Source organism: Macrobrachium rosenbergii, chromosome 53 (genome assembly GCF_040412425.1).
Source record: "Macrobrachium rosenbergii isolate ZJJX-2024 chromosome 53, ASM4041242v1, whole genome shotgun sequence".
NCBI classification, from domain to species: domain Eukaryota; kingdom Metazoa; phylum Arthropoda; class Malacostraca; order Decapoda; family Palaemonidae; genus Macrobrachium; species Macrobrachium rosenbergii.
In genome coordinates, this window is record NC_089793.1 from 16,289,807 (window position 1) to 16,312,823 (window position 23,017).

The 23,017-nt window shown below is 34.3% G+C and overlaps 1 protein-coding gene and 1 long non-coding RNA gene across 2 annotated transcripts in view; both read left to right on the forward strand.

Annotated features, from left to right (window-relative positions):
* The window catches only part of LOC136834321 (mitochondrial-processing peptidase subunit alpha), a 31,327-nt gene extending 12,007 nt beyond the window's left edge, over positions 1-19,320 (forward strand). Inside the window, 9 exon segments of the mRNA XM_067096805.1 lie at positions 1,808-1,887; positions 2,686-2,788; positions 5,775-5,883; positions 6,816-6,981; positions 8,651-8,765; positions 9,814-10,019; positions 13,499-13,664; positions 15,843-15,975; positions 18,365-19,320. Of these exon segments, the coding sequence (XP_066952906.1) occupies positions 1,808-1,887; positions 2,686-2,788; positions 5,775-5,883; positions 6,816-6,981; positions 8,651-8,765; positions 9,814-10,019; positions 13,499-13,664; positions 15,843-15,975; positions 18,365-18,540 (1,254 nt within the window). The 3' untranslated portion in view covers positions 18,541-19,320.
* A 119-nt stretch (positions 19,321-19,439) lies between these two features.
* Positions 19,440-22,523, forward strand: LOC136834322 (uncharacterized). The gene is made up of 2 exons (XR_010851740.1): positions 19,440-19,721; positions 20,547-22,523. It is a non-coding gene; the product is annotated as an uncharacterized lncRNA (long non-coding RNA).
* The last annotated feature ends 494 nt before the right edge of the window (positions 22,524-23,017 follow it).

Below are 23,017 nucleotides of genomic sequence, written 5' to 3' on the forward strand. Positions count from 1 at the left end.
CATTCTCTTAAGTACTACACGTACTAGATAACTGTCATTTTGTATTACCTATCTTTGCATTCATATTACTGTACCCAGCACATCTACTGTTCTTCATTATTTAAATCCAATCACACACACATTTTTACTCCCAGACACTTTCTGCTCAGTTATAACCGCATTTTAAAGATACTCTTCACCCTTTGATGGGTTATCATTCCATTTAAATTGTTAAATATAGGCTAGGACTGTGGCATTTAAGAATTTTGATTGGGTGGTCTGGTTAAACTGCCTAATGCTAATAATAATGAAAACAAAAGTGAAGGATGGATACAAATTATGGATTTTAATTTTTGTATGAGGGGCTATAATTTTTTAGTATTTTTTTATACCTACTGTACATTTGAGGGCCATGTCTAATAGATTTTCATGGATAAAATCTTTACAAAGCATCTGATATAGATCGTATTTTGGAAATAGCTATTTGAAGCAAAAATATGCAGTGATGTCTAATGTTGATAATTAAGGCACTTATCAGAGTAAATCATAGAAATTTAAAGGGAACTTAGCTAAATTTAGTAAGTGCCCAGAGAGAGGCTAGTTGTGACATAACCTATGACATTAAATAAATACTGTAGATAAAACTGGAAACACATAGACTCACTGATAACCACTCAACAACTCTACAACAAGTAGTGTCAGTTTCAAGTACAGTAAATAAATCAAGTGTATAGAAACAACAAAATTGACACAGAGGCACACTAGTAAAATAGTGAAGGGAGAGTAGTGGTGTATACCAAGAACTGTGGATTTATTATGGGATTGACCATGCATTAAGGAAGTTAAGGTTAGAACATTTGTGTTACGTTACATTCATTTAGCAGGACTAAGCCAGTACACGTGAACAGGAACTTTGGAGGAGACAATGTGAAACGAGAACTCCAGGGTAAAAATGGTTTTCACAGGGGGTGTTACTGTAAGACTTGGTGCATATTTCAAGTTAAAGGAAATGTGCATTGCGCCATGGAACTGTATTACAAAATTAATATTCTTATTTGATGCCCATTCCCTTATTGTACTGTACTTAGAGACATGACGCATCAAAAAATGAGAGAGAGAGTAGGGTAGGTGTTTGAGTGTGTGTGAAATAGTACGTATTACTACTACTACTACTACTACCAACATCTGCTAGATTTAGCTAAGTTTCCCTTTAAATTTCTTTCATTTACTCTGATAAGTGCCCTAATTATCAACATTAGATGTCACTGCATATTTTTGCCAATTAGGCTGTGGCTTCAAATAGCTATTTCCAAAATGCGATCCATATCCGATGGTTTGGTAAGAGTTTATCGACGAAAATCAATTAGACACAGCCCTGAAATGCACAGTAGTTAGAATGTCTTCCATGTTGCCCACAAATGAAGTTTTTTCAAATGCACTGCCAGTAATGGATGGCAATCTTTATTGGGCCTCTGCTGTGGTATCCATATCCACTTAAAAAGTTGCTGTAATCTTTTTGGCATAACCAATAAAATTGGCAGTAAAAACCATATGTTAAGTATGTTCAGTGTACATTATTTACTGATGCTCTAAGGTATGTTTTCATGACAGTTTCAAGAGTAATCCTTTTTTGAGAGCTTTGGGATTTTTTCTCATGTAATGCATTGATTTTGTTATTTTAGAAAGATTCTCTATCCATATCTAGCGTAGTATTTCTTTTGATGTCTTCAACTGGTGTTTTGGTGTCAAGATCAAATGGTTTTTTAAGGGGTGGTTTTATCCAGAATCTATTTTGTTTATAATTTTGAATACCATATTTTTTTTCCAGAGAACTGAAAATATGACACGTGATGATATAATGGGCAAATTTGAGAAGCTGGGTGGAATTTGTGATTGCCAGTCCTCCAGGTTGGTATAGAAATACTGTGCTTATTTGATACATTTATGAATCTTTGAAATTGGAACTGTGGTTAGCTTTCAGTTTGATATTGCCCCTATAGTGCACAATCCAGTGAGTCAGTAATTTTCACTTGGTAGTCTGGTTAAATCATTTAATGATTATAATAAAGCATTAGACTGTTTTAATAGCACCAGATGCCTCTCTTTTCCAGGAACACCTTTAGTTATTAATCTCTTAAGGCACTCCACCAGGTGTTTCATTCAGTTTTGACTGGTCTTAATTTTCTGATTTGTTTATTGAGAAGTATTACAACTACTGTAAAAATTTCATTGTTTATATCCTAGCAACATTAGATATAAGTCTTTAATCATTATACTGTAGAAAGCATTTAAGAGCTGTAGCTGCTATTATTCCTATCTTTTCTTATCCTTTTATTCCCAGCTTTCTGAAATTGAAATAGTAAGGGGGTTGTTATTTGATATTTTATTCATTGATCTAGTTCAGCTTCATTGTAGGTAAGAGGAATTGATGATATTGAAAATTAGAGAATATTACATTTGAAGTTTTTAAGACTAGTAATTTCATATTCTTATTTCATTCTCATTTACTGTTTTCATTTGGTTGTAGATGTTGAAGTTTTGAATGATTAATTTCAAGCATGTTTTTGAAAATTAAGACTTGATTTATTTTTGGGGTTGAAAGTTTTTTATAATGTCTCCTATTCATTTACCATAGTATATCTTGTAAGTACAATATAGGTTAATCAGTTGATACTTCTTTACACTGAAAAACTAACTTTTTTACAGAGATACTCTTATTTATGCAGCATCAGTAGAATCAACAGGCATGACAGATGCAGTGGAAGTGCTTTCGGAAGTAATTTTGCGGCCAAGATTAACTGAAGACGAAGTAAGGAAGTTGTATTTTCTTGAAATAGATATATTTGGAATTCACCACAGTTACCAACTAAAATTACTACGGTATCATGGTAATTGTTCTCTGTTAGTAAATTTTTGTTGGTTAGGCTGTTAGTGAATATTTTTAATAAAGATTTCCTAGTATGAGTATTATAAGACAGTATTACAAAGTAACATTTCCTTGGAAACTGAATATGTACTAGTTCAGTTTTTACATTGCCTCCAGCTTTGTGTTTGGTTATTTTCCTTTGTGGGAGGGAACTTGATAGAAACATTGTTGCCTCTTCTTTTATGGAGCAAATCAGATATGGCAATCGTACAGAAAAAATGTAGATCATAATCCTTGTACAGTACATACATATGTAGTCCTTTATAAGGGTTCCCAAAGTTCAGAGGTCTGGTTAAACAAATCATTTATAACTAACTAACTATAAGGGTTCCCCTGTAGGGTGTTACTGCCTCCAGTGTTCCTTGCATGGGAAGTTGTAGGGTCTTTGTTGTATCCATTTAGCCCACAACTGCATTGCTTTCTGCATTTATTTTTGCTATTTTCCTTGGTCTCTTCCTACTATGCTACCTAAATTTACCTTTGTTTCCCTCCCGTTTTCACCTCTCAGTTAACAAATCCGTAGGCCAACTATGAGTCATTCATCTCTCACTTGAGAACAAATTGTATGGGCCAGTTTCATGATATTGTGACTCATTGACTTTATTAAACTACTATGTAATGACTGGCAGCTGGTGTTGTATCTCCAAAGCTTCTGTATTGCATATCTATAGTTAGTTAGTTATAAATGATTTGTTTAACCAGACCTCTGAACTCTTTTAGGGTTCTTCTCGGGCTGAGATGCATATCTATAAATTAATCTGTTTACTCATGTGTAAAATATAAGTTCTGTTTATTTTTTTGTTAGCAGTAGCAAAGGATTGCACTGAAAGATAGCACTGATATTTAAATGTTGGCAGCCAAGTGATGATTTCATTAAATCATTGATAGTATGTGTGCAACTGAAGTACAGTATGTAGCTTTGTTAACACTTCATAAAGTTTTTACATAGGATGATAGTTGGTCCAGGATGAGAGGCATTTTTAAAGCGTGCGGAAAGTCTACAATAACTGTTTAGTTGTGGATAAGAGATGTGGATATATACATGAACAGTGAATGATATAACAATTGTAGGGTGGGGGCAACAGACATAGTTCATTTTTATTTTTTTGGGTCTGTAGGGAGGGCAGGCAACATTCATAAACAGATTAGGGTGAAGACAAGGCCAGTCAGCATAGAAGTGTTTATAAGTGGCATCTTATGTGAGTAAAGAATAATGAACTGGTTATAGCTGTGGAATGAACATAAACCATGGATGAGGTGACATTGGATAGGTTAGAAAATAAGCGACTTAATGTGGAAGTGAGCCACGTCTCACTAAATTTGGTCTTGAATTAGAAGAGAAAATTAGAATAAGATGAAGCTAGAGTAGTTATAAATGAGGAAAGTAATAGACAAGAAGCACTGCAGCTGGAGCCCAAAGTGTCTCTAACAGTCTGCAGTGTGCCTTGTAGCACATACTGTAAACAGTCTCCTCCCCCAGCCATAAACCTTGATCTACAATTACTGGTAACAGACAAAGATAAAGCGTAAAAGATCTTTCATCTCTAAATAGAAATCCTTTTATCCCTCTGTCATGGTTAAGGATTTGATTAATCAAGGCAGAGGGGTGAATTAGGATTGTTTGTTAATTGGGCATTCCAGAGTCTACATCAGGCATTTTATCCCCTTCAACACCTTACTACCCTTAGAGACTGCCAAAGGGCAAGAGCCTGTGCTGGGTAAAAGATCTTAGTTCATTGAGGATGGCCCTTATAAGCAAAAAGCATCTGTAGCAAAGTGATGGATGTTATGAGTTCAGTGGGCAGTTGGCAATGACTCTGTCCAGATAATGTGATCATAACAGGATTGTTTATTTTATATCAAGGAACTTTTCATTAGCATGACATCCCTGAAAGGAGCCTGAGCAGTCTAGATTTCTATCAATGGGGGATGATGAATAGATACATTTTTATCAGCTTCCTACTCCCAATGGTGGTAGTGTTTTATTCAAAAGGAAAAAGGTGCTGTAGGGAGTTTTATTGCAAAATGGAAAATTGCTTTTGGCTAAGGTTGTGGCCTCTAGTGCACCTCTGTTTTTCTTCTACAAACAAAGGCCTTTGTGTACATACTTTAGCCAAGAGGAGGAGGTTTATTTTGATTACATATCTGGGAAATTAATGCTGAGCATTTTTTGAGACATGCAGAACTCTGGAGACTTCCATGCTTGGGACTGAACAAGGGACTTTTGAGAGTCATTCTCATTGTTAGAAGGTCGGGTTATTAACCTTAATGTAGAGAAATGACAAAAATGTACCTGTCTTCTTATCTCAATTGCAAATTTCATGTCATTCGCTGCTCAGAATTAAAAAAAAAAAAAAAGTTACAAGTATGAAAAAGGTACAGATGATCATAATTGTAATTTCAGGAGGCAAGTCTGTTTTAGGATGTCTGTTCCCCATTTTAAAAAAAATTCGAAAAAAAGTTTTAATTCAGTGTCAAGGAGGTGTAACAGACTTTAACCCTCTAGAGTTATAAATGCAAGAGACAGTTATTTTTATGAGTATACAGTATGCTTAGAGCTGGAATTCAAATGTAGTACACATTTACTAGCATATCCTTAATATATCTTGATGTATTCCACTTCATGCCTAAACAGGAGATTGAAAGTCGTATATCTTCATTTATTCATACTCTGGCTAAATGGTCAGCAAGATCCTTATTTCTATATGTAGAAAGTACTGCCAAGAAATATTGGCTACAGTTTTTTTTTTTATGTTGAGTTTACATGGAGGTATCCTTGAGAATTATGAGTGTTTTAAAACTTTGCAATGTGAAGAAAGAACAGCTTCATAGGAAAAAATTATTTTATCCCTTTTCACCTCTCAAACAGATTACAGATGCTAGGATGGCAGTTACCTTTGACCTTGAAGATCTTCAGTTACGACCCGAAAAAGATACTTTATTGATGGAAATGATACATGCAGTAAGTACAGCACAAGGTTTTTTTACTTGTCATAAAGGAAAATCTTGTGTCAAATATGAGTGTTCTGAACAGTGTAGAATACATAGCCCAGAAAGAGTAACTCGCACTGTTTGTTAGAAGAATTAAATATGTGACAAATATGAAATTTAATTTTTAGTAATTTATAGCAAACTGAAATTGGCTGATAAGTGTAAAAGGAAAGTTGAAGTAGGACTCCAAAACAGGAGGAGAGTGAAGGAAGTACAGGAAAATTTTGTAAACGACTTCAGAGACCTGAGACATTTATTTTATATCTTTGAAGTTTTCACTCTTTTTGTCCAGTAAAGTATTTCATTTTTTTTGTCCAGTACAGTATTTCTTTTGGAATATTTTTCATTTTGCATTAATGGTAATATTGTACTTACAGAAACACACACTGTAAATATATGAGTATACAGAGAATTTTTTTTTTATTTGTATGATCAGTAGTCCTAAGAGAAACAGTAATTTAAGTGTACAGTACTCTTACATAAAGTGGTATGAATTTATTGAATGACATATAAGGAAGACAGATTGGTTTGTATACAGTTTACTTGTATGTTTGCTTGCTAATTTTCCCTGAATTTCTGAAAATGCACTTTAAGCCAGAAGGAAATTTAGTGAAAGGACACAGAATGAAGAAACCGTAGCAAAATAAAATATCTCTTAAACTTCTTATAGCAAAATAAAATATCTGGTAAACTTCTTAGACACCCTTTATTGGAAATACAGGCCATTATAATTGTTAGTGAAAGTTATCAAACTTTATTGTAATGCATAATATATAATAAATATTGCCCATTAACAAGCACAGTGGTGTGCAATTTGACATGTTGTTTTAAGACTACAAGTACCATAGTGAGTTTTAATTTTTAATCATCAGTTTCTTATTATGTAATAAGGAAATACACTTTTTCCAGACTGCGACAGAGACAATACACTTGGCCTCCAAAATTTGCCCTCCAGAAAATGTATTGAAGATTGACCAGTCAGTACTCACATATTTGAAACAACACCACACCCAAGCCGCATGGTATTAGCTGGAAGTTGGTGTGCACCACGATGAGCTTCAGATGCTGCTCAGAGGTATGAGACGGTATTTTTGTACTTGCCTGTGGTCTTGTAGTTAAGTATTAGCCTTGTGGTTTGTTAAGAAAAGGTTGCAAGAAGTCATGTCACAGTTTTAACATTTTTAAGATTCTTCTGTTTATTTTTTTATAAGATTTTTTCTGTAGTGTCAATATTGGTACAGGTATGTGTTATTTCTTTTTACCTTTTCTTAGAATTTGGCAAACAAAGGAAATGGAGTTTGTAATGGCGCACCTAACTATGAAATACAGTCATGGTTGAGAGTTGTTTATACAGTAAGACCTTGATAAATCATAACTGATGGGGCTAAACCTTTCTGAGCTAGTTATTAGTATTTTTTTAAATTGACAAATTTAGTGTAAAATGTATGCATAAACAACCTTACATTAATCAATATTTATATAATTATAAGTGATATAACCACAATTGTAAGTTAACTAGTTAAAATACAGAACATAAGATTTGCAGCATAAAGTTTGAAAGTTTGGAATTTGAAGGCTAAATGTCTGAAACTTCTGTGCCTATCTGTTGAATTGATATCATCAAACCATTGTCATTCTTAGTAATGTTATAGGTTATTGAATTTTTTGTTTTAACTACAGTATTTGAAATAAACAACTTGCTGAGGGATATGTACCCAGAAGCTGAAAATAGGGCAGATCTCAGAGAGATTTGGAAGTCACACTTTATTAAAGTTTATTTTTTGTCCATTCAAGATTTTGAACTCAGAGAGGTAAAGCTACTTTTTTCATTGTATTGTCTCAGCATAAAATGTAAGAGTGTTTTATTAAACATTCATCTCAAACACCAACTTGTCTTACTTGGGTTGTCATATTGTGGAAAGATGATTTTTAGGGCCCATACATGCTATATGTGTTTCCATCGTTATAACTGTATCCCCTGTCTAGGCAGTGAATCTCATATATTCAGTTATCTCGGTTTTGTTTCTTGAAAAATTGCCCAGATCATCAAAACTCAATTGCCAAGTAGCTTAGCATTGCTTCATTTTTTTATTTTGTCTCTACAAGGTGTGCAAACATTCATATGGAACAAGTCTAAAGGGCCATTAGCTTAAGCAAGCTTCATGAAATAGAATACCCAGATATAAAAATAAAGTATACAGTACTTTCATTAACAGCAGTTTATCATAGACTCTAAGGCAATGGTTCATGGTACACAGCAGTATTATCTCATGTAAATTTATGAGCATCAGTAGTAGTAACACTTCCACAAAGATCACTCCACAGCTTTACCATGAAAGGAATTGGTGTGACATTGTGTTTCATAAACAGAATGTAGAATTTAATGTTCAACAGTGCTGATAGTTCCTACATTCTAAAAGGATCTGAAGGATGCGAAATGAAAACCTTGATTACTATAGATATTAGCGTAATGGACAGCACCTAGCAGTCTGACAGTGTAAGATATTTGTAAGTGGTGTAAAAAAAGTTTGAGAGGAGGGTAACACTATATGTTGTCAGATATTAAGAATCTTAAGTGCATTGTTACCCATGTAAGAGCAAGCAGTTAGTAGGAACATGGAGCTTTTGGCAAATGTTTCATGTTATTTTATCATGTCAGTAGTGTATAGTGTATTTTGTGCATTTGTAGTTCTTTTGATGTAATCTTGATAGTCTGTGATTCATTAATGAATTGTCTTACTTTTTTATATACAGATATTTTGTGGAAACACCTGCTATTTGGGAAAAGTTGCCGAGGCTTGCCAATAGTCGAAGCCTTGAGATTGATCACTCAGTTTCACAATATACTGGAGGAGTTATTAAGGTAAAGGCTTTTTCTTATTGGAATTTATGATGAAGATTTGCTCTTGTTTGTAAGAAATGAATAAGCCTTTGACAACCTGGGAGTCCCAAAATTTTTGGTCAAAGTGCTCGAGCAATTATAGACAGCAGTGTTTTTTCCTGTGAATGTTGTCATGGTATAAAGCTGGTTTGATGTAATTTTGTAGCTGAATACCTGTACTGTACTTTTCTTTTATGCTCAGAAATAGAAAACACCAAAAATAAGATGTCAAAATGATACAAAATTCACAAAAGTTTTAATGGAGGAAATTAGTGTAATCTCATTGGCTGAGATTATTTTAAGCTGACAAAAATATTATTAATTCCATAAAAATATATGAATAAATAGTGGATAGACTAACTTTTAAGTAAGGCAGAAATTTCATTGTATCAAGATTCTGAAATTTTGCAGCTGAGTTAGCAGATTTAGTTATATACTGCAATGCTAAAACTCTTGGTGGACAAGAAGATACTTTTTAAAGGTATAAGTCTTCAGTCATACTGCACCCTGTATAAAAATGACTAGGAACTTTCCCTCTCAAGCTTTACTCTAACATGAGTTCGTGGTTATCACACAGAAATACTAAACTTGAATTCAGCTTAAAGGCCTAAGGGAAAAATATGATGTGAAAGCAGTAATGGTGATGAAGAGTTTCAGTAACAATTCTTTTCTTAATGTATATGAAATGCAAATTTTTTCTCCCAAAATATATGGAAACATTGTAAATATCCACACAATAGTTGTATAAACAATTCTCTTGATAGTAAAGGTATTATGGAAAAGAGAAAATTTTTCAGAACATGTGCAGTGAATTTTGTGATAATATATTAGATACTTTTTTTATCAGAGCCTCTCAGTAACGGTAACCTTTACTACCATCATATCAAAAGCATGATGGAAAGACACTTATATGCCTTCAATAAGATTAATTTCTTGTTGGACAGAGCAGTTCTTGTTGTGATTAAAATTTTCAATGTAATTTTTTTATTTCCTGATTACAATTTTTTAATATGTAAATTTTTTTTTCAGGAAAGAGGCAGACCTATCAGATGTGTCATTAGGACCAAATCCATTACCTGAATTGGCACATCTAGTAATTGGTTTGGAATCAGTTGGACATCAACACCAAGATTTTGTTACATGTTGTGTTCTAAATATGATGATGGGAGGTGGTGGCAGTTTTAGTGCCGGTGGACCTGGCAAAGGAATGTATACCAGACTTTATACCAATGTTCTCAATAGGTGAGATATCTTGATTGTGAATCTTAGTAATCTGTTCCAGTTCTGTTATGTTTAGTTGTTTATTGAGTGACAAATCACCTGGTGATTTAAATGAAGGGATTGAGACTCCCCAACTAGCAGGAGTGCTGCCTCACTTATTAAAACATTCCTCCGCTTTTCTGTGTACTGACAAGTGTTCTTCATACGACAACTTTAAATGTTGTATGCCTAGAACATTTATAAAATGTTTTATAAATGGTTACTTGATCTCACAGAAATTTATTATAACTGAAATTAGTAGACTTAGAACTGGCACCTTTGTGTGAGGGTAGTATCAAATCATAGAACTGGACATAAATTTATAACATTCAACACTTAGTATCTGTTGGATATGCCATACAGTATAATCTTGTTAGTTTATCAAGATCACTGACTCACATTTCAAGGCCCCATAGGGGGTCAGTGCTGTCAACTGTAGGCATTACTTCAGGTTCTTTGCAGCATCCCTTTGGCCCCTAGCTACATCCTTTTTCATTGCTTTTACTGTACCACCATTCATATTATCTTTCTGCCACCTTACTTTGCACCCTCTTCTAACTGTTGTTTCATAGTTCAACTGTGAGGTTTTCCTCCTGTTACACCTTTAAAACCTTTTTACTCTCAATTTCCCTTTCAATGTTGCATGATCTCTGGCCTAAATTTTATATTCCAGTTCCAATTCCACATTTTCAGGCTCACAGCACTAACCTGAATGAAGGATTTGTTCTTAAGTGAGAGGTGAAATGGGAGCAAGGTAAAAAAGTTGAACAAACCAGGTGAGAAAAGACTAAAGGTAATAAATGAAAAGTATAAGGAAGAAAGCAGGGCAGCTGTTTTGGCTAAAGGATGCTGCAAAGGATCTTTAGTTCCATCTACAGTATGCTATCAAGCACACTAAGTGGTACTTCCCTAATGAACCTTGTATGTAGCTTTTGGAAATAGTTCAACCACACATGCAACTAGTTTAGTTTCACCTAACAATGAATAACGAGTATCAGGCTTGAAGTTTTGTAGAAATCATAGAAATTTTAACCAAACATAACATAACTGCAGACTAGATCTCTTCCTTTAGATATGATTGTTCGTTTTCTCATTTAAGAATAAGTTCTTCCAGCTACTTGTATATATGGAAAGAATTTTAACTCTGTGGTCTGGTTGATATGCTGTATTTTTGTTATGACACCTTTTATAGTCGTAATTTAAACTTCACATTTTATGACAGTTACGTAATATTTTATGTCAGTAAGTCATAAGATGATTAATACATCAGCAATCATGTTCATTAGATTCTTGTATCCCATGCCTTTTTGAGCCTGTCAGATTGCTTTTCTTTTGACTCCGTCAAGCTTTTTCAGAAAGTCCACAAATACTTGGTACTTATGCTTTAGTTGCCTCATTATAGAGAGTGATTCTGTGGTTGATTTCCGTGGTATAAAGTCAAACTTATAGGCGATGAATAGTGAATGTAGGTGATTTATTTTCTATTAGCAGCATTAAAGTATCTCCGAGTAATGGTTAAAAATTTTATCCAGTTGTATATTGCAAGTAATTTTCCAGAATTAATTAGTGTAGTTTTGAATTTTGATTACATCTTGTAGGTTGGTTAATGAGGTATTGTACTGAATTTTTATCCCATTTATATATAAAGTATTAACAAAAGAGGACATCTGAAGATTTACAAGGTTCATCTTTCATGTTACTGAGAATATGTTGTCTATAGTTATCATCCAAATGATTTTAAGGAAAGGATAACAGTGTAACACAACATAGTTTGCTGATGACCGAGTTGAGATCAATGGATAATTGAAAGATATGGTAAAAGAAAAAGGGAACTGAGAACATGGAGTATAATGAAAAATTACTAGTACAGTAAATTTAGAATTAGAAATTTTAAGGTGGAAGCTGCCAGAAGGACTCGTACAGTAGACTTAGTAGCACTATTATTTGGTGTGAGGATGATGACTCCATGAAAGAAGAAGCAGCACCTAATTTGGAGTTTTGTACTAAACATGCTTGTAGGGGATACCACTAGGAGCGTATCTTGAAATGCACAATTGAGATGGTAGCAAAGGTTCTGTGCAGCATCGCTGTCCTCAGTTTCATTGCTTTCTCCCTTTTACTTTTCATCCTCCCTTTCAGTCTCTTCCCAAGTAACTTTTCAGCTTTAACTTTATTTGTCATTATCCAGTTTTCACCTTATTTAAGAAAAAATCCATTTGAGAAGCCTAATGAAAGTCTTGAAATATAATGCAGTAGTATCATTAACTTACGATAAAATATAATAATGAAATAAAGATGTCAGTGGAACTCTAATAGTGAAATGATGTTACAGGGAGATGCCTAACCAATATTCTAAACCATTACTTGTTCATGAAAAACGAATTATTCATAAATAGCCTTACTCCCTTACATAGGCTCTCTAGTTGCACTAATTTGTTTGTTCCTGAAAGACAGTGACCCTACTGCCAATGCCTAGACCACCCATAAGAATCCTCCATCAGTAGTCATTTGTTCAGTTTAGCTGCATTTACATGTCCTGAGTTGCTCTCCCACGATCAGCTGTTTTTGAGAAGTGTGTTGTGCTGTTCATTCTCAGAGTTTCATTCCTTTTTGTATTTATGTATATATTTTCTGATAAGTTTGGCTTCTATTGTTTGGTGATATTTTATGCATCTGTTCATTCATTCCAATAATAAAAACCATTCTATAGAGAAGATTAAAAGCTTTCACACTGTAATGGACATTTAAATTCACTTTGCACAGTAGTATATTCTTTTTTCAGTATTCTTGCTGCCAGCAAGCTGTATTGGTTCAAGTTTAACCAGCCTTTATCCTGAGTGTGCCTCAGCATTGAGTAATCATTAGCAGAACATAAAGACCACTAATAAGAAAACTACAGTAGACTTTCAAAAAGAGCTCGTGTGGAAATTTTTGATAATTAAAGTTTTACTTTGGGAAATGTTAAAACTATGTCATTGTTTCTTCTTACTTAGAGTTAAGAATTCAGGATTTAATTATATTAAGATGGAGAAACTCAGACTACTTAAAGATAACAGCGCTAACCTTTTTTTTTATGTATCTTAATATTTGTTTATTATAATTTCTGCATATATGTAGTTAATTCATTTCTGTTTTACAGCTTTTGTCTTGATTTATATATAATTTTAAATTGTAAATTTTACTTTGAAAATGTATCTGTCTTTCTATTGTCTGAAAAATGCTACAGGAAAATGTAGTGAAACATTAGTAAAATGCAATAGATAAGGTATGTGTTACAGTACTACTTCTTGTTACATAATCTGTTTAGATATAGAAAGCTTTATGAACAATGCATAACTTTCAGATATGAAACATTTGTTCTGAGTTTTTCCATAGCATATGTCATATATCATATCCCCATTAGTATACTTGTGTCTCTTGACTTTTTATGGATGTTCCTTTGTTGATTTTTAACCTTGTAGGTACCATTGGATGCACAATGCCACTGCGTACAACCATGCGTATAATGATAGTGGGTTGTTCTGTATCCATGCCTCAGCACACCCGTCACATCTCGGAGAATTAACTCAAGTGTTAACAAGAGAACTAACAGCAATGGCTGGACATGTTGGCAAAGAGGAGTTAGAGGTGAGAAACGTAATTTACTTGTTTAAAGAATGTAATAAATGCATTTGAATGAGCATAAAACTCAATTTGGTCAGAGTCACTTAATAGCCAGTTACTAAATAAAAGGTATTTGTCTTGAAATTATATAACCAAGTTAAATACCTGCTGTTAATAGATAACACTAGACAGTGCAGGAATGACTTGTTTGATATATTTTATTCTTTTGAATATTGAGTCATAGTAAAGATTGTATATATTTGTCTGCATTTTTCACTCTCTTTGGATAATTGATGATAAGACAATAAAGACCTAATGAATGAATCAAGAATTACCATATTTCCCAACACTGAAGATGCTTTTTTGTTTCTGTGAAATAAGTCTCAGAAACTTACTGTTTCCTAGAGGCTGAAGGTTACATTTTTCATAGACACATCTTAACCGTGGAGGAAGGCTATCTTTGCTAGACAGTATTCAGAATTCTTGTACATATAAACTGAATGAATAGTATAAAGTATACTTGGTTAAAATAGTAAATGAATAGTGTAAAGTATACTTGGTTAAAATAGTAAAAAACCAAAGTATCATAATAAAAGATACATAGTCACAATGATTCATTTCCATATTGGTAAGCCTTACTATAGCAGAACTATTTTGTATCAATCATATTCATGTCATGTTCATGTGTTACTTGTACCAGTGGTAAGAATGTGCAAAATTTTTTCAGGTTTTGAGGATTAAATTTGTTTTCTTATTTGTAATATTGGTATCGTGTGGATTTGAATCTTTATTCTATCTTTATTTTCTTCTATTTGGGATGTTATGTTTGGCATTTTTATACAGTGTGACTGTGCTATATATTATTCCTCAGTTGTAATATTTCTTATTAGGTATTTAATTTTCCCTTTATCTGAGATTAAAAAAGAAATTGCTGCATAAGCCTACATCCAATATTGTCAAAATCTTGAAATACTCCACTAGCTACAGCCCAATCCATTCGCACACACAGAAAGGCTGTTGGCCAAGGAAATATGAAATGGCTGGGCATTTTATACATTTTCAACACATGGTAGTATGTTCATGTTTTCAGTCTGCTTGTATGTTAACTTAGGAGAGCTTATTAGATATTAAAAATAATGAACATGAAAAAATATTAAACAAAGCATATTTAAAATGATTGAACGGGAAAAACTACAATAATCATTATGCAGTAGCAACTGAAGCATGAGTGAGTCAAAACGGACCACACTAACCTTAGTTTTTTTTTTTTTTTTTTTTTTTTTTTAATTTGCTAGTTAAAATTCGGATGAGTAATCTAGGTCAGAACATCTTCAACACTGGGAAATAATACCATAGAATTTTGATTACCAAAATTCTGGTTAATTCAAAGTATAATATTGTGTTTCTTAAAATAAATTGAAAGGGATTTTTTATATATAGATACATCTGTGGTGCATCACCACTCTGTTGGTCGCGAGTTCAAATCTCCGACCGGCCAGTGAAGAACAAGAGGAATTTGTTTTTGGTGATAGAAATTCATTTCTCGCTATAATGTGGTTGGGATTCCACAATAACCTGTAGGTCCCGTTGCTAGGTAACCAATTGGTTCTTAGCCACGTAAAAGTAAATCTAATCCTTCGGGCCAGTCCTAGGAGAGCTGTTAATCAGCTCAGTGGTCTGGTTAAACTAAGATATACTTAATTATATTGTGATGGGAAATAATGAGTAAAAAGCCACTGTAATGGAAATGATAGACTGTATTTTTTGTATTTTGGAAAAATACAACTAACATTTACATTATTGTGGCTTTTTACTCATTATATAGATACAGTTTATGTTGTTGTCTGTGGTGATACTTCAGGGACATCAGTCTTCAAACAAAGTGCTATAAAGGCTTAATGGGTACAGTGTTACACTAGTTTGCAATTAGCATTGTTTGGTTTCAACTATAGAGGTGGTTTTTGTAAAAGACATACCTATATAATACATATAAAAACTCTCAAATGACTGAAACAGTATTTGCAAAATATTTTTTTCAGCATGTAGAGGTTAGTTGGTTATAAATGATTTGTTTAACCAGACCTCTGAACTCTTTTAGGGTTCTTCTCGGGCTGGGAAGATGTGTGTAGAGGGAAATCCATATAGTAGTCATAGTAGAGATATCCTAAACATTTGCCAATTTAACTTTTTGCTCCTCTACAGCGTGCCAAAGTTCAGCTCCAGTCAATGCTTCTCATGAATCTGGAGAGTAGACCTGTTGTGTTTGAAGATATTGCACGACAGGTTTTAGCCACTGGAAAGCGACTTCAGCCAGAACACTTCATGGATCTCATAGGTAAGCTAGGATTGTTACATGGTATGGATGATTTCTTTAACAAAGTTGATGTTGGGTGCCATAGTTGATTCTTTGAATTAAGGCAAGCACTTGAAACTGGATGTTATAGAATATTGTCTTGCTCTTTTGTTGCATGTTAATAAATTGAATTGCTCTTAAAGATTGAATTGCTCTTAAAGATTAAGTTTACTCCCTTAGGACAGTGACCATAATTGGTATACAGTTTATTAGGTAGACAATGTGCCGTAGAATGATTTTTTGCTTGGCTCAGTGCAACACAACCTTATGCTGTAATGGTAAATTAGGTGCATAAAGGATGATCAAAGGGCTACCAAATTAATGCCAGGTTAATCATAAAAAACTACAAAAAATGATTAATCCTGTGCTGGTAGAGGTATCTACCTCCAGCTCAATTCCTCTGTCATGAAGGAGAACCAGGTGAGTGGAAATTGGATGTTTTATACCTTTTACATTCATCCCCATAGGGGAAATAACACCTATATAGTGCCTGTAACAGTTAAACAGTCCTATAGGTTGATTTTAGCATACTTTTGAGCTTCTAGCTGTATTGCCTCTTCCTTGATTGTTTCATCTATTCTTTGTTGGTATCTTCCCAACTAGTTGTCAGGCTTCTTTATCTTCACCTTGCTCCAATTTGCAGTCATTAAACAAATCTTTCAGGTAAGCCCTTTGAGACCAAATGTAACTCATTAGGCTTGTTAAACTACACTGAAATGATAGTAACTTTGTGTTTGCATCAGCATGTAATCTTTGGGCTTGAAGTTATCAGGTGCATGATCAGGTGTTGTTCTGCTTATTTTTTGGGTAATCTTAGTTCTGTTTTACTTGGAATTCATTGACAACCACTGTTGCTGCTTTTCAGCATTAGGCTCAGGCATATGAGGTTTCCTAGTCTTATGGCTCTGTTGCATTATTACTGTTCATAATTAGGATTCATTCTTAATGAACCATCAAAAAGGCCATAAACTTTAATGAAAGATTTCCACAAATTAGAATATGTGTAGTTGAAAAAAGAAAATTACCAAAGAAGAATGGGAGAGGAATAAAAGTGAATATATAATAACATTAGGTTAAATACATACAGTACAACAAGTATGTAAGAAGAGCAAAAGGGGAAGAGGGAGGTAGGAACCATGTTGTGGCAGAATGGTAGGTTTTATGAGGTAGAACAGTTCAATTACACATGGGACATTCTTGATTGTGAAACAGGGATTGAGTGGGCAGTAAGAAAGTCCCTATACCTTGGATGAAATGGAAAGAGATAGCCCAGAGAACAAAGGCTTATGATGCATGCATGTACTACTCTGTGAAGACTAAACATGAGCACTAACCAAGAAACTGGAAGTGATTTTGAAAAGGTGTGACCATAAATGCTAAGATTCATGGCCAGAGAGAGTGCAATTAGGATTTGGTATCTATCAGCTGGAAAGTAGACCAAGATGGTTTGGACATGCGATGAAAAGGGATGACGAACTGTTAATCAGAAAAGCAGTAGAAATTAACGCAGCTGGAAGATGCATAGGAAAACGTAGGCAAAAAATCAGCAGTGAAGGCTTAGAGCTAGCACAAACTCAGGCTAAAACTATGGCGGACAGGAGAATGAGTAGAACTTATTCACATTAAACTTCACAAAGTGAAAAGCTGATATAACAATGTTTATGATATTGGTAACAATAAGTTTGTAGAACTGATGGATTAATATTAATACAAAATTTATGCATAAATGAAAATAAACTAAGAATTAAGAAGAGGAAAATTTACGTCTTTCCTATTATCAAAGGAGCCAGTAGTACATAGGATATGGCACAGCAGTTACAAATAGTGTAGTGAAATCAATCAAGCTTTCAGCCATTCAGGGCTCAAGGCATTGAAAAGAGGTTGGACAGCAAGATGGCAGAAATGCATTGGAAACGAAGGTAAGATCAAAGGCTAGAAAGTGAGTACAGCTGGGGATGCTGCAAACAACTTTCAGTAATGTCTGCAGTGCACCATGTTTGAAACAATGAATCTTGGCATTTTATGGTTAATGGGAGATAAAAAAAATAGAAGTCAGCAATTGCCAGATGCCAGCTACTGATTTTTAAGGGTATAAAATGATAAATATAGGTTTTGGGTGATAGAGTTATTTGCATCGCTCCCCTTAATAATCATTAAAAATGGTTTGATTTATTGAGTGTTTTGTAACATAACCCATGATTTATGAGATGGAGCAAGAGAGACTTACAGGTATAGAGCAATTTGTTATGAAGATACAATGGAAACTGATCTTCAGTCCCAAATGAAATGATAGTGTTAAGTAACTTGACCCAGATTCTGTAGCAGAAAAAGGGTATCTGCCACATATGTTGAAATTATGATATTCTTTCAGGAAAAGTATCTGCAGATGACATTATAAGAGCTGCAGGGCAGATGCTGAGAAGTAAACCATCTGTATCGGCATTGGGTACTTTGAATAGGCTACCCACACTTTCAGATATTGAAGGAGCTTTGTTAAACCGAAATGGACAGTTACCGTCTAGAAGGAGATTTATGTTATTCCGATAGTATTTTAAGTTAATTAGCAAAGGAATTTCTACAATTTTGTATTAAACTTTTTTGCATTATGCAATTTGTACATACATACTATTTTGTTAATATTTGTTATTGGATAAAAATTTGTATTTCAAAGTCACTTCATATCTTTTTACATATTTGTATTAATCAATGTATTGTTCTTCATTTTGAATATCATTATTCATAAAATGTAATTGGATAAATTGTACTTTTAGGTTAAAATTAGATATCCTTGAATTTGTGCATTGTACTAAGATTTGTGCACATCATTCACAAATTTAAACTTTTGCAGGTTGACTGATAACTGCTTTTTATTAACAGCTGAATATTGTAATGAACTGGAAATTAAAATTATGGTAACAGAGAAAAATGAAATACTGGATCCTTTTCATGGATTTCAGTATTTTGTGCAGAATTATTCTCTTGTATTTTTTGTAATGTCAATTAGTATTTTTCTTTAGATGACCCTGATGGAATAATGACTGAAATGTTACTTGTGGAATGTTAATGATGTACTTTTGAGACAGTAATAAGTGACTTTGGTCCTTGTTTTGTTGGGGAGAATTGGGAGAATTTTTCATTCATTTCACTGGAAAGCAAAAAGTGATTTTTTGTATAACTTAGTATTTTATTATAATCTTGTCCCTTTCAAATTTAGAACAAAAATTGGACAAGTAAATGTGAATATTGTAGAAAAAATTTTATTGGTGGTGACATATGATAGCAAATATGTAGAAATGATATTGTTTCAAAATAAACTGTCTTTTTTTACAGTTTGTTTGAGTTGCCAGAAAAATCATTGCTCAGTGTTTTGTTTCATGCTAGGAAACTATTCAGTGTAAAGTTTGATGTGTCAGAATACGGTTACTTTGCATTGCAGCCATTTTCAGATCCCCTTGAGCAAAGCCTTGTGGAAGACCAGTAGTTAAAGGCTTAAGAACCTCCTCTCAAAAGGAAAGATGCAGTTGTAGGCATGTTTGATGGGTATATAGAGAATTCTAAATTTGGCCTCGTAGAATTGACAGTGACCCAAGTGCAGAAGAGGTAGGCCCATCCAGTGGGCCCATGGTAACTACCGTTTCCATAGATCTTTCCCAGCCATGAACACCAAAGGCCTCGTTGTTGTTGTTGTTGTTTTGGAAGGTGAACAGTTACAAACATTCTGTCCATAGGTGAGCAATATTTGAGGAGCCCTTACAAGTCATATCATGTATGTAAGCTTGTTACTATGAAATTTAAGATAATAAGCTTAATTATATCCTGGAATGATATATGTCATTACAGTGTTTTTATATTTATTAGCATATGGTCATGTTGTGGACTAATTTATAATTGGAAGATCTAGTAATGATTACATATGCCTTAGATACAAGAAAGTATTTCATGTCTTTGCATGCATACATTGTCATAAACCAGCAATTAAACCCTAAAATTATATCTTGGCATTTGGCTGTACTTCATTGAATGAGTTTGTTGCTTGGTAGCTGGCCTTAACTGATAACTGGTGTTACTCTCAGTTTCCCTTTCAGCGCTGAACGACCCCAAAGGTCCCAGCACTTGAGCTTGGGCCCAAACTTATATTCCATTCCAATTCCATTTCAATAACTGGTGCTCTGGGATTGCAGAGCCCTTTTTCTGCTCAAGATGGAACAATGGATCTGCAATTAATAGTCATTAAAGTCTGTTTGGTCAAGTTACTACTTTTGTGTAATTACACTGAAGAGACAACAATTTGGTAGTGAGAAAATACAGTCAAACCTTGACTTATGAGTGAACCAACATACAGTCAACCCCTGGTGTTTGCTTATACCTGAATATTTTGATAGTTTTATCACAAAAAGTGCAGTTAGTCACAAAAATTATATAAAAATTCAGTAATCTGTGATTATTTCTCCATGGTATTTTTAAGAAAATACAGTAACCTGTGAATATTTCTCTACGAAAAATACCACGAATAGGCAAATTTTCCGCGAATAATGTGTATTTATGTTCCACAGAGAAATCCGCGAATCCGGAACTGCAAATATGCGGGGGTCCACTGAACAAGTTTTCCGAGATACGAGCTGGCACACTTACTATTTTTTCTTTTAAGAAGTGAGCTGAGATTTGAGCTATGAACCAGCGAGACTGGTAGACGCTATCTCCCAATGCGTCCGCCATTGCCAGTACAGGGCTGCCCAAGCCGCTATCTTGTTCAGTTCATGTGGTTACCTTGCCATGCAAGCATCTCCGCAGCATTTCATAGCATTTCTTGCCTTTTTTTGTGCTTTGTCCTTGTTTTGGAACATTTCTTAGTTTTCACCATGGGTCCTAAGACAGTGAGTGTCAAGACCAGTGCTGAAAAGAAGAAAAGGCTGATTAACTTGGATATGAAGCGTGAAATCATAGAAAAACACGATCAAGGTGTGCGTGTTATGGTCTTAAGTTTAGCGATAAAGTGTAGCATAGTGTGTAAGTTGAAATTAGCAATGTAGCATTAAGTGTGTAGCCAATAAGTTAGGTTAGCGATAGAGCATGACATGAAAAACCCTCCGCCAATCTCTTGCCTCCCACCACCACCCTCCATACCCACTGAAACACTCACTAGCCTGCTCGTCTCACTGCTCCACTCTGCCAGCATTTTTGTGTGATCTTCAAGGTAAAGTACACTTAATAAAACCAATTTATTTGTTAATATTCACTTTTATTATGTTATTATTTTTTATATACTTGTTATTTATGAAGTACATACATTTTTCTTATTTAAAAACATGTAACAAAGAAAATTTGTGTTTTTTGGGGGTCTGGAATGGATTAATAGTATTGCCATTCATTTTAATGGGGAAATTCGATTTGATATACAATCAAATTGAGTTAGGAGCTCAGTCATAGAACAAATTAAACTCTTATGTCAAGGTACCACTGTACCTAGGAGACATTCACGAGGAAGGATTATAAGGGATTCTTTTCAGGGTCCTGAGAACTCATGTCTGAATGGGAGGGGAACTTTATGAGTCTGAGGAAAAGTTCTGCTCTCTTCTGGAAAGGCTGAATTACAGTTTGCTGGATATTTATAAACCATCTCAAATCAACTTTCCGGGTTGATGGCAACCTTTACCCAATTGATGGTCTAACCTAATTCTTTTAGAATTGGTGTAGGGAAGGGGTTTTTAACCCAGGGTTGATCTTTAAAAGATGTACAGTATGTTGTATCCAGACATGGCTGATCTTCAGGACGTAGAGATTTTAAACAGATGCTTGAAATTACAATTAAATGGAGAAATTGGCTGGATGCTTCGTACATGTGAGTGGCGCTTGGCTTCAAGACACCAACATATCATATTATCATGGAAAACGAACAACAGCAAAGAAGTCACAAGCTTGGTTCCTGTAGGGTATTAGTGCTGCCAGTTCACCTTATGCTGTGCATTGTAGGCTGGACTTTAGTTTCTTTGCAGTGTCTCTTCAGGCCCTGGCTGTAATCCTTTTATTCCTTTTACTGTGCCTCCATTCATATTCTCTTTCTTCCATCTTACTTTCCACCTTCTACTAACAATTGTTTCGTAGTACAACTGCGAGATTTTGCTCCTAAATTTTATATTCATTTTACTCTGCAAAGCTTTGTGCACAAAAACAATTTTCTGCAACACATTCCAAATAACTAGCAAATGTAGTACATTTTTTAACTTTGTATTGATAAAGATAAGTCATTTCATCACCAAATATGTAAATGGAGAAAATATCATCATCATCATCATCATCATCATTGGCTCCAGAGCCATGTGATGCAAAGGGCCTCTGAAAGTCGACCATTTACTTATGTTGTTCTTGTGCTCTATCTTCCACATATCTCAATCATCTCCATCTGCCCTTCTCATAGCTCTCATCCAAGTAGGTTTGTGTCTTCCAACTCTTCAGGTGGCCACAGGAGCCCAATTGACTGTCATGTATAAAATGTACAGGTATACTAGTTTAAATAAAGATTTAAAACACAATGAGTCTATTAATGACACCAATAATAATCTTTCATGACAGAGGTGCAAGAGCTACAGTACTTTGTGCTTTGCAAGGGATGAAAGTAGAGTAAGTGGATAAGAACTTTTGTGGGGCAATGAAACCTTTTTCAGTTTGTGTCCAAGTTGGGACAATAGTGAGATCATGTGGCAAGTGGGGCCATGAGACATGCAATTACCTAGAGATATGAGATGAACCATAAAAAAACTAATCTGGTAAATTGTCCATACAGAAGAACAAGAGGTAACTGTTGCACAATTGGGTTATGGAAGAGGGAATCCTTTAGATGGATGAAAACCTGGATAACCTGCCTGATAAGAGTAAATAGTAGCAACTGACTGAATATATAAAGGGTCTACACTTAGCAGTTCCATGTTGAGCAGTATGGTAGAATGAGGGGCTTCATGGGTGCTGTAAGTTAATTCTAAACAATTGTATTATGGTTTCAAAAAGTGGATAAGTGTGGCCACCACCA